We start from the raw sequence: 12,264 nt of genomic DNA, 5'->3' as shown, positions 1-12,264 counted from the left end.
TTGTATTCAAGAGAAGGTTTATGTGTAGATAATGCCTGAATAAAACCGGTATTTATAGAAGGCTTCTTGTCTAACAAATGCTCAACGGAATTCTTAAATGCAGGATTTATTTAGTTTGAGAAGTTAAAGTCAAACAGATTTAAGAGCTTCAATTTCGCAAGTGATCTGTTGTAAATAAACTTCAAACTTTGAAAATTTATTTATTATGTCAATATTTTACGATTATTATTACTAGTTATTAGTAATTAGGGTTATTGATTAAAACGTTATTTTTTTACCGACTATAAGGATTAACACTAGAAAAAAATTTCAGAATGCCTTCGCAAGTCGTTCATCCGACGATGCGACTCGCGACTTATCGTTCATGACCGACAGACTCCGTGTCACGACCTTGGAATATAAGCTCATGACCGGAAACACTTAGGGTGCGTTTGATAAAGCTGAATGATTTAGCGTTGAATGGTTTATAATCTGTATGATTCATTATTTCTGAATAAACTTGGTTAAGTTCGATATACATCTTTGTTAAGTTCTAGATATGATTTGAGGAGGATACCAAAAAATTATGTGTTTAATGGTTAAGAGAGTGTTTATACTCTTAATGGTTCAACATTGAATGTTGAACCATTCAACATCATATGTCATTCAAAGGTCATAAACAAACGCGTCGAATGCTGGATGGTTCAGCATTCAGCGCTGAACCATTCAGTTAAGAGCTAAACAAACGCACCCTTAGCTTGCGACTGTCTGAAAGTGGCGAGTCACACGCTTCGCATATCTGCCTTGCGACTTGGTTGTTTTTGCGTGCTTTAACACTTTATACACAACATTTCGACATATCTCATTCATGAATTACATAATAAAATGCCTATGTCTTACAAATTAAATGATGCCCGATGACTTATTATTATGCACGGATCACACTTTATTGCTTACACGAATCAAGTACTTTACTTACGAGATCAATGGTACCCTACACTTTTCACCATCATTAACATGTGTATTCAAAGATTGTTGTAAGGCGCATCCCATAAGGAAATGAGACTGGCCCATATGCTTCCACCACATCTAACATTATGTTAGCCATAATAAAACTCATATCAAAATAGATTTCATTATTGATCCAGTATTGCATTTATGCCTCGATATGTGTCACATACGTTGTGTTGCGTTGGCCCTCCATTCAAGTGATCATCAGCTTGCATATTACATTCTCTCGTATAACCTTGTAAAGAACCCTTAACTCTTCTTGCAAGTATTCTATTAGAACCCGCTTGGTTCGCTTGCATATCCACACATATGACCTTGAACATTGCGCTATACTCCCTGAACTTGCGCATTAACATCACTTAAAGAAACCTTGCGTGAAAATATTGCATCCCTCCCATTGGGACCAACATCGTAAAATTAAACTGGTCCAAGGTATATTCAAGTTCTCGCCTTTCCAACCGACACCTAATTCTTTTATCATGGACTTTTTTGTGTCGTTGGTCACTCCATTATACACCAAATAGTGAACAACGTCCCTTTCGTTTTTTTTTCTGCTTACAGCATCCATCTATTATCCCATTTAAGCATACCGAGTCCCTCCGTCAACAATCCGTTAGAATTGCCCGTTAAGTCATGACACGTATATTGCATGTGAGGGTAAAATCGTCATTTTCACCTTCTTCTTCATCTGAAATTGAAGCTTCCTCTTCCCCAAATTACAAACCCTAATTTTCATAGCTTTTCCCAAAATCCATAACACCTTAAAATCAAGTCTTATTAACAAGAATAATTCATATCAATACCAAGTTAATAAGGAATAAGGAACTCAAATTATATGTACAAAACTAATTCATTACGTACCCTATTATCTTGGAGGTAATCCTAAATAATTACTCCGTATTTTATTCTTTTCAAGGGGAGTTTAATAAGAGCACTGGGAGTGGTGACTGAGGTCACTTGGCATGTCAGGCGTGACTTGAGTTAGAAAAAGTGGGGAGTGGGAGGTAGGTTAGTTAGTGCGTGAGTTAGTGTGTTAAAATAATATTTTATTATATTTAATAAGATTATTCCATTGAAAAAGAAAAGCGAAAATAAAATAAATGTGGGATTCGTCAGTCACCTACGTGACTGACTCAATCGGAACGGGGTTCGGTGACGGGAGAGGGGAGTGGTAATTTTGGTGAAGGGGTGTGAGACGGAGGGGGGGACGCACCCCACTCCCAGAGCTCTAACCTGGAACAATACAAACCTTCTTCAGCAACGATTCAATCAAATAATTAATTACTTCGTACACATGCTTTGATCGCAAACTAATAAATTAATGAGACAATACAAACCTGCTTTGATGGAGAGGCAATTTAACTGAACAAAATTTTCACCCAACAACCTTTTCATAATTTTGTTGCGTCCCTGCAATCGTCGTTGACCCCTGTCCAGCAAAATCGATTTTCAAGTTGCTTGGAGTTGAAATTGATGAACCAGAAAGCTTTGCGATGATGTTAGGAACCTATCTACATGGTTACTTTATCAATAACATGTTTGAATCAGTCCTAACAATCAAATCTGACTTCGACTTTCCGCAAATGAAAACATGTGATTTTGGATGTTCTAGTGGTATTTGATGCTTGATAATGATGAATGAGGCTTGTAAGGATGTTTTGAAGCTTTAATAGTAACCAATTTGTGTTTATGACCTCGAAATTATATGATCCAAACCCATGAAGATGAAAGTTATGCAAAAAATTCTAATCTAAGATCTGTGAAGTTTTTGTGGTGTAAAGATGATTTTATGTTCAAACTTTCAAAGTGTTGTGGGTTTATAATGGATATAATTTCTTATATATTTGTTTTGTAATTTAGTTTTTGCTTTAGTCTTTTTAAAAAATTAGGGTTTGTAATATTTTAGGGAAGAACAAGTTGAGGAAATGCTAAGGATTCAGATTAAGAATAAGCATAAAAAGACGATTTTACCCTCACATGCAAGTCACATGTTATGGGTTAACGGACAATTTTAACGGAATTTTGACGGAGGGACACTGAAACACAAATTTGTAAAATAGATGGATGCTGTAAGCAGAAAAAAAACGAAAGGGACGATGTTCACTATTTGGTGTATAATGAAGGGACCAACGGCACAAAAAAGTCTTTATCATAATCATTTAGCCATAGCATTTCTTTACGTGCGAATGGAAATTATAATAAAATTTCGTTACACGTTCGGGGTAAACAAAATCATTTAGGTCTACCAAAGTTTTTAGCTGTAATGCTGCAACTTTTGCAACACTGGATATTGTCGATGGGGGATATACCCTTCTCCGAACAACCACGTTACAGTATGAATTGGTGTGTTGACATCAGTGTTGTAAATCTCCCGAGATCTCCCCCGAGATCTCGTTTTTAGAAGGCAACCGAGACGAGATGTTCATCTCCTGAGATTTCTCGGTCAACGGGGTCAAACTTAGTCAAAGCCATGATTTCTCGGATTTTCTTGCTAATTTGTAATATTTTCTTGTAAAATTCGTAATCACTAAGATTTTTACTCTCACTTCTCGGATATTTTTGTAAAATCTCGTAAAAACATATATAAATATACATATAATTATGTTTTTACGTATATTTTTATTAAAAAAACTATAAAGTCAACGTAAGTCAACGTCCGAGATCTCCCCGAGATTATTCCGAGATGCCGAGATCTCCCTAAAAAAGTCCAAACGAGATCTCCCCGAGATCCGAATTCTCCAACCTTGGTTGACATCCATTTTTCTTAAAATTGAACTTAAAATTGAGAAAGGTTATGTAGAAGAATAATACGAAGTGTTTGATGAAACAATATTGTTTAATGAAGTCCCTTTTAATGCCATTAGAAACCTAATGCCTACAACTTTTGGTAGGTGTAATAATTAAATTCACTTTTTAACGTTGGTCAATTGATAGTTAAAACAACAAAAGTCAGCATTATAGTCTTAAGTCGCAAGGTCAAGGCTATGCAAACATGCGACAATGTGAATGATATTCATGGTTGGGTCATTATTAAGAAAAAGATTTTATGACCTTTTCAACATTTTCTGGAATAACGTTTTATCATTTTAAATAGATTATCCAATAATCAATAGATTTTCTGGAATAACGTTTTATCATTTTAAGAAAACACTTGCTATCCTTTTAGGGCTATCTTTTTCAGGTTGTCAATTTCATATGTTTCATTCGATAGTTTCAGGTCGTTAAGTTACACGTGGCAGAGTCGCAAGACCTTACCATGCGACTTGCGTTTGGATCACATATTTTCAGATAAGATTTCCTGACATGTTTCATATATTGTATTTTTTTAATAAGGTTTTCACTTATTAAATATAGCTCCTCCGCTTCACCATTTCCAACCAAACTATAACCTACACACTAAAGATGGAAGATGATTGGGCTTTTCTTGCGGCTATACCCGATTCTGAATTTTTCGAACTGTTTTTAATCTCTGTCAGTTCCTCTCAATTGAAATCTTAAACCATAACCTTATCACCACCCATGCCATCACCCCCGCCAGTTCTAAACTATCATCACGATTACATTGAACTTCTATACAATATTAGACTATTGACTAAAACGCCCATTTTCTTAAAAAAAGTATAAAGATTCTCCCCCAAAAAAATGTTATTGCCAAAATGCCCTCGCTAGTCGCAAGGTGACCATGCGACCCTGCAACTCTCCATTTGCTCTGTGATGACCGAAGAATTTCAAGTCGCGAACTGAGGTTTAGACTCATGACCGAGATAACACGAGTCACGACGTCACATGGTGATCTTGATAGTTTCGTCTGACCGCGCTTTATGAGCCATACGATGTTGACGAACGAGTCGCAAGGCTCGCAAGGGTCACCTTGCGACTTACGTAGAACTTAGCAGTATAATATTTCCGATAAGATTCTATGACAGATTTGAGATTTTATAGCCAAAGTGGGTTTCAATTACTTCATGAGCTTCATTGTTATACCTATTTATATACCAGTCACTTCTTACCATCAACATCACCAATTACTAACATCACCAATCACCTAGAAAGGTGGATATATAAACACCAACATTCATCACCACCAACATTTACACCATCACCAATCACCACCACCACCCATCACCACCACCACCCATCACCACCACCATTCATTACCACCAACATCACCACCCACATTCATCACCACGAACTACATCATCACTAACAACAGTATACCACCATGACCATCACCAACCGCATCACCACCACCATCACACGAATCATTCCAACAGTCTATACCACCATCATCATCACGAACCACATCATCACCACAACCACACCAATCACCACGTTCGGTTTCATCACTACCACCAACATATGATACACACATACACACACATATTAATGTGCTAAAATGTAACCTAAATATCTTGTATTAAACTAACCAAATTAACACACAATTCAGGCAACTATTCCTGATCGGTGCAGTAAAGGTTTAACAAGTGCAAGGTTCGTTCAACAGGGAGTTGCAGTTTTGAGAATCTTAAACTAATAATTATTCTAAGTAAATTGAAGGAATTTTGATTTTTAAACTAATAAAACTAAGAAACGGAAATAAACTAATACGAATTCAGATGAGATAAGGGCATTCACTTAGATTCAATTTCCTAGGATCATGATTGCTCTTATTAAGATCGTTATAATCAAATCCCTAAGTGTAAATGTCGTTAACCTAGTTCATTAATCAATTACTAATTAGCAAGATAAGCTGGCTTCCCCAACTTTGATACTAATTATCATGAAAGTGTAAGTTAATAATGTTGGTTTCCCTCACGGTTATTAAGAACACTATCAATCAAACTAATTGCTGAAGATGGCGATTCAATTGAAGGATAAATTGGTGTCCCTTTTTAGCTTCACAATTACCTATTCAATTGATGGTTTAGTCAATAAGTCTAATTACATTAGTTTCCTGCATGCAATTCAATCAATATAGATTATATTTCAACAATTAGACAAGTTTATCAATTTAATAATTGTCGTTGCTTCAGTCATTAGACCTATAACTAAGTAGATCAATCAATGAGAGTAATCAAGAATCATGGATCAATAGAAATTATTTGAATATATAAAAAATTAACAATTAATCACCTACGTTCAATCATCTAAGTGCATACTAAAAATTTAGCTACTCATGACAATTAGTAAAAGCAAATAAACAAAGGAATAATTAAGAATCAATCATAATATTAATCAAAATTAAAGATAAGTAAATACCAATGATTAATCGCTAATAAAAGTTGAAACTTCAATGATAAAAGCTCATAAAACAACCTTCAAAAGCTATAAAATTCGTAACCCTAATTATAAAATTCATAATGTAAAATTGGATGCAAAGTTGGGGTTTAATGACCTATTTATACGAGGAAAAATTATAAATATGCTGGCCGGCATGGAACTCACGAACCGCGAGCCTCAACCTCGCGATCGCGAGGTTTGGTTTTGGAGATTTTCGCGACCGGAATTATGAGGACTGGTGACCGCGAGCTTGCATTTTTCTTGACTTAACTTCTGTCCCATTCTTGTAATACAGATTGATATTGATATTGACAGCCGGATATGCAGTTTCTTATAGCAATTTATTGTTGATTCAACAGATAGTCTTATTTTGACTACCGTTCCGATGTGTCGTAGTGATATCTTGTATTCTAATTGTTATGTTACTTTTTTTTTTATCATTTATATAAATCTCTTTATGAACTACCGAAGCTTGGCTTGAGTGGTATGGGGTGGGATCCAACTTGGGGTAGGTTCGATTCTCACTCCAGGGAATTTTCAATCAATGATGGTACTATTAACATCAATGTGATTTGAGAAGGTCTCTGCAGGTTTTTCCAATCTTCGATGGTGCTACCAACATCGTCGCGAATTAGGTTTTCTCCTAACGCGTGTGTGGGTGACAATTCTCTTTATGAACATTTGATGTCGATATCGCCATTAAAAAAAAAAAACAAATCTCTTTATGAAATTGATATTGATTATATATGTAGGTCTGATTGGAATGCAGAACGAATTGTGGTATTCGAATAGGGGTAGTTGAATAATGGCTTATTTGGTGTTACTTGCAGCTGTAGTGAAGACAAGTTCTAATGCTTCCGAGGATGGGACTAAAAGGTATGTTAAAAATATTTGATTTGTGCTTAAGGACCTATGACTATTGAAACGACAACCACATACAAACCAAACATACATGCCTTACAGTGCTATGGTTACACGACCCAAAACCAACATTCAAAATCAAAGAATCAACTAAATATAGACTGTCCCATCTTTTATGACACGCCACATTTAAGAAGACTACAACGATTATTCAATGCCGAATTTCATATTTTGTCCATTTAAGATCCCATAATATTGCAGATTTGATCACTGCCTTAAATGTTTGACTTTTAAAGTCAACATTTTGACCCGAATGAATTACTGTACAGTTTTGCTCAAAAGTGAAGTATTTCTTTCCCTGTCTTTGAAATGCTGTTGAATAGCTTAATGGTTGCATTCCTGATTTAATTGAAGTAACGTACATAATACATTTTAATTATAAATTATCTTAAATCATAATCTTATGAATGAGTAATATTTTTGTACAAATAAATGAAAGAATGAACAAATTTCCTATCATTTTTACTAAGTTATTATAGTTTATTAAAAATGTAAACAAAGATCAAAGATGAGGGATAGAGGAGGTATGCTATGAATGCTGTCCAAATGGGGAACTTTGATTGAAAACTAGATACCGTTCCAACAACGATACAAACCATTAACACGGCCAACACTTCACCAGAGAAATCCCATGATAAGCCTCGAAAATATATGACCGCTAAAAGAACTGAAAATCCAAGAACATTGTTCATGAACACACCGTGGTATAACTGCCACATCATAAAGTAAGAATCAACAAACTGTTTATAAAAAAAAGACACCCCGAGATAAAAATTGAGAATCTTTTGCTGAAAACTTCTACTATTAAAGATGAACATACCAAAAACTAAGCATCTGGATTGATTTTCTTACGACTTAAAGAGTTAAATTTAAGATATTAAAAGAAAGAGGTGAAAAACACAAGCACTTCAGGTGTGTTGGAACGGGTCAAAATGGGTCCGGGTCAAAACGTGTAATTCGGGTCAATATGGGTCCGGGTCAGAACGTGAAATTTAAACAGGTGTCAAAATGGGTTTTGGCTGGTCAACTCATGTACACTTTTTGATCCACTTCATGTTATAACAAACTGTATTGATAAATTTCTAAAAATTCATAAGCCTTTGACTACATACATATACTAAACTCATTTCTAGACAAACGGATTGAGATTGTGAGTTCCGTTCATAGTTGGAAGCATATATACCTCAGAGAAAGTCAAAGAAGTAGTTATTTCCTTCTTTTGGTTTACAGTTTGGATGGCCGAAACTGCTACTCTAGCGTTTGTAGCCAACGGAACCAAGATAAAAGCGATGAAGAATGATGGTATGTTTGCACCACTAGAAACCTTTTGAACACTGTGTATCAGAGGTTCAGCCAGAAGGGCTAACATTGCTATACCAACCACCAATACCATTATAGCCTTTGTCCATGCCCAAATTGATTTATCTACCCCATCATCTACCCATCTTTCCCATGGTTTCTGCATACAATACGACCCGTTTGGGTTAGGAACATAAGTACTTAACACAGATGAATCAGTTTATTCAGCAATGTAATAAAGCTTACCTGCTGGGATGAACCAGTTTCAGACCCAGGTGAGCTGGGAATGATGTCACCATTAGACGTGTTGAGCCATTCCTTAAATCCATCTATAAATTCTTGTTCATCGATTCTCTTATCTCCACTTTTGTCAAGATCTTGCATTATTTTATCTGTTGCTTCATCTACATTCCATGGTATCTTCTCAGAATTAACTTCCATGATCAGTTTCTTCAGCTCAGATTGTGATACACAGTTATCTTTATCAAGGTCAAGCCTTTTAAACAACCTGAAATTTCATCCAATATCAACATCATAATCAAAGTATTATATATTTACCTAAAAAGTTCAAACTTTAAGTTCTCACCCTTTAATAACAGATATATTTGCTTCCCCATTTTCGTTGTAGAAGTTTCTTAACGGAAAGACTTGAACATGTCGAATAATTTCAGATATCAGGATCTTCATCATTTCTTGTTCTTTCTTTTTCGTCTGGACCCATGGTTGGACAATCTGTAAATAGATATGTCATTAAACTGAATTTTTTCTCAAAAAGTTTTGTTTAAAATACTCAAGTTGTTAGTTTAAGTTTTATATTACTTGATATAAGTCCTTCCATGAGCTAATTGAGCGATATGGTCGATTATCCACCGCACCCTTTGTCTCATCGAGCCATTTTGTGAACCTATCGACAAACTCCTCCATGGATACTTTACTATCGGCATCTTTATCAAATTCTTTCATTATGTCTTCCATCGTTTTCTCCTTGTTCCAACTCAATTGCTTGAACTTAATATCATGGAGTAGTTCCTTGAGTTCTGAAAAGGATATGTAGCTATCCCCATCTTGATCAATTTTTGTAAAGAAACTGCATTATACAAACTCTACTTATTAAAAAAAAAAAAAAAACCTCGAAAGTGGATACGAAAAAGAAAAAGGAAATAAATTAACAACCTTTGTATAGCTGATACGTTTGCTGAACCATCTTCGGTGAGTAGTTTTTCTGCGGTGTGTTCCTGAAGATGTTTTAGTATGTCCACTACTAAATGCTCGTGTTTAATGTATGATAATCTTCGTTTTTGGATCGAAGGCTCAAACACCTACGTTGGAAAAATGGGATTCTTGATCAGTACTAAAATACACGAAACGATTTTTGAACAAAATGGATACAAATAGCGTAAATGGATATAATGAATACCTGATAAACGAAATATACGAGCAAGAACATGATGGAAACAGGAAGAGCAATTACAAAAATGTATCCATGAGATGAATTTATCCCGAATATTTCTGGGATCAGGAGAAATGTGAACGGCAAAACTGAAAGCAGCATAATATTGGCTGCAAAACTTGTTTCTTGATCCGTAGTTACACCTGACTCTGCGATAAGAAAACACAACATATATCAATATTATATCTGGAAAACTGGTCGGGTTGGGTTGAGATCCGAACGGGTTTGGGTCGAAACGAGTTATGGGTCTAATAGGTCATATTTTTTAGATAGGACAAACTTGTCAGATCTAAATGGGTCGGATCAAGACCCGTTTCTCAAAGTTTCTTAAACTCGTAGAACCTCTAGATAATCAATATACTCAATGCGGAGGAACAACTTATTTTAGATTTTTTGTACACCACGAGATTTTGATTCGACCGTGTATCTTAAACATGGAATTCAGTTAGTACTTAGTAGTATCTGCCTTAAAGCATAAGTTATGAACCATTACTAGAATTCAACTAGTCTACTTCTATCGTACCTTGAAGCGATTATTTTCAATTAACGGAACAAAGTAAGATGAATTTTTTTTTTTTAACTAACCCTTCAAAACCGAAATAATTTTATCGTATGCATTTTGTGTAGGAGTCAAAGAAAAACTTGAACTCGGTTCAGATGAAAACTTTCGACTTCCGACGATGACACAAGTTCCCCAAAGTAACGTTAGAATTAGTATCGTTGATCCGGCTAGCAAACCAACTCCTGTTAGGACATACTCTTGAGCTACCTCTTTACTATTCGAAAGTCCAGATACTACAAAACAAACAAGTAAATGTTTTTTAAAAAAGTTTTATATTATATCGGTACACAATATAAGTAAACAGATGTACAATTGTTGGTCTGGATGTAAAATCAGACATACAGAGAAGTATTATTGATTCAGGAAGGAATCCAAGGACATGAAAAGCGCTTGCACCGAATATCCCCGGACCAAGAATTTTGAATATCCGTTTACCACCAGAAGCAACATACGATTCTCCATTATATAACAAGTACTCGTAAACTACAATAAGAAACAGATGACCCACGAGCGATTCTGAACATGGCAAGAAACCGTACATTTGATCACAACGCTCTTCAGGGGAATTAACTCCTTTTACTTGCAGAAAAGACAGTCTGTTCTGTGGATTTGGGTCATCGGTGCCATCTGAAATTAATACTGAGTCACTATAACGAAGAACACGGCCTGCAGCCTTCGCGAATAACACAATAACAAGAAACAGAACATTCAGGTTTATTTTTCTTGTAAGCTTTATCATCTTTAAGACATTGGTTGATATCATGTACTTATCATTAACTTTTGAATTATATAGAGAGAATGTAATTGGTGAATTAATGATTTAGATAATTTGTAAGATTTGAGCAAGACTTGTACTCCAGGTCAAGTAGATTTCGTTACAAGATTATTAATTTTAATAAGGCACAAGTGGAATATAGTATTAAAAATGGATATTTGATTCATGAAAATGACTAGTTAATTAAGTGTTCAACTGTATTTTGATTCAATGTTTCTCGTATATCAAGTTGTCATTACCATGCAAGTGCACATTTCTTTTATTTTGTGAAGTAATGTTCAAGAAATTATGGAGGAAATGAGGAACATGGGAAACGTGTAAAAGTTTAATTTCTTAAACCATGACTTTGTCAACAAATTCCTCTTATGTGTCCAAGATTTATAGTTATCAAGTTTTCAGTTGCTTAGATTTTGTTAACTTAAAATTTTTAAACGAAATCTGTGTTTGGCAACCTGTACATGACACGTTAGAAAATAACATCAATAAGTCTTAAAAATGTAGGAACATTTTTATTAAATTCTTGAAAGAAAAGTCAAAGGGGAATAATATTACATTGATCGATTAGGATATTTCTTGCAAGCTATGTCTAACACCGTTCATGAGTGGTTTTCAAGGTATTAATCTAGTGACTTGTTTTGCAAGAAGAAATCAAATGGCTGTATATACTTATACGGTATAACTATAGCTATAATACATATTTGTTAATTGGTTGTTGGTTTATATAACGTAATAGATAGAAAGCTTTGCTTATTGACCTTTTTTGAAAAAAATTTGATTACTTAGGGTGTGTTTGTTTAACTCTTATTTGAGTGTTTCAGCGAACTATTTAACAGTTAGCGCGTTTGTTTTTGACATCTTAATGAAATATGATGTTGAATGGTTCAACATTCAGTGCTGAACCATTCAGACTTGAAACACTCTATTAACCATTAAGCACCTAAGTTTTCTGTAATATCTTCCTCAAATTATATCCAAAACACTTACGAA

General features: G+C 34.8%; 1 protein-coding gene across 1 annotated transcript; it reads right to left on the bottom strand.

Moving 5' to 3' along the window:
- Positions 1–7,664: 7,664 nt before the first annotated feature.
- On the bottom strand, positions 7,665–11,241 carry LOC139842878 (sodium/calcium exchanger NCL2-like). The gene is made up of 9 exons (XM_071832978.1): positions 10,845–11,241; positions 10,526–10,735; positions 9,908–10,089; positions 9,664–9,809; positions 9,310–9,577; positions 9,077–9,222; positions 8,737–8,998; positions 8,375–8,650; positions 7,665–7,901 (listed from the first exon to the last, which is right to left on the bottom strand). Exons 1-9 carry the CDS (start codon positions 11,239–11,241, stop codon positions 7,665–7,667), a joined length of 2,124 nt encoding a protein of 707 aa, XP_071689079.1.
- Between the last annotated feature and the right edge of the window lie 1,023 nt (positions 11,242–12,264).

The sequence above is a fragment of the Rutidosis leptorrhynchoides genome, chromosome 4 (genome assembly GCF_046630445.1).
Source record: "Rutidosis leptorrhynchoides isolate AG116_Rl617_1_P2 chromosome 4, CSIRO_AGI_Rlap_v1, whole genome shotgun sequence".
Taxonomy (NCBI): domain Eukaryota; kingdom Viridiplantae; phylum Streptophyta; class Magnoliopsida; order Asterales; family Asteraceae; genus Rutidosis; species Rutidosis leptorrhynchoides.
Note: the sequence above shows the minus strand (reverse complement) of the source record. Positions and strands in the feature narration are given on the sequence as shown.

What these genes read in the sequence shown, in the direction of transcription:
- LOC139842878 (XM_071832978.1), bottom strand. Translation starts at nt 11,241, where the DNA reads ATGATAAAGCTTACAAGAAAAATAAACCTGAATGTTCTGTTTCTTGTT. An exon ending in AACGTATCAGCTATACAAAG is followed by an intron (nt 9,578 to 9,663) that starts GTTGTTAATTTA and finishes TGTATAATGCAG; the next exon opens with TTTCTTTACAAAAATTGATC. An exon ending in CTTCTTTGACTTTCTCTGAG is followed by an intron (nt 7,902 to 8,374) that starts GTATATATGCTT and finishes ATGATGTGGCAG; the next exon opens with TTATACCACGGTGTGTTCAT.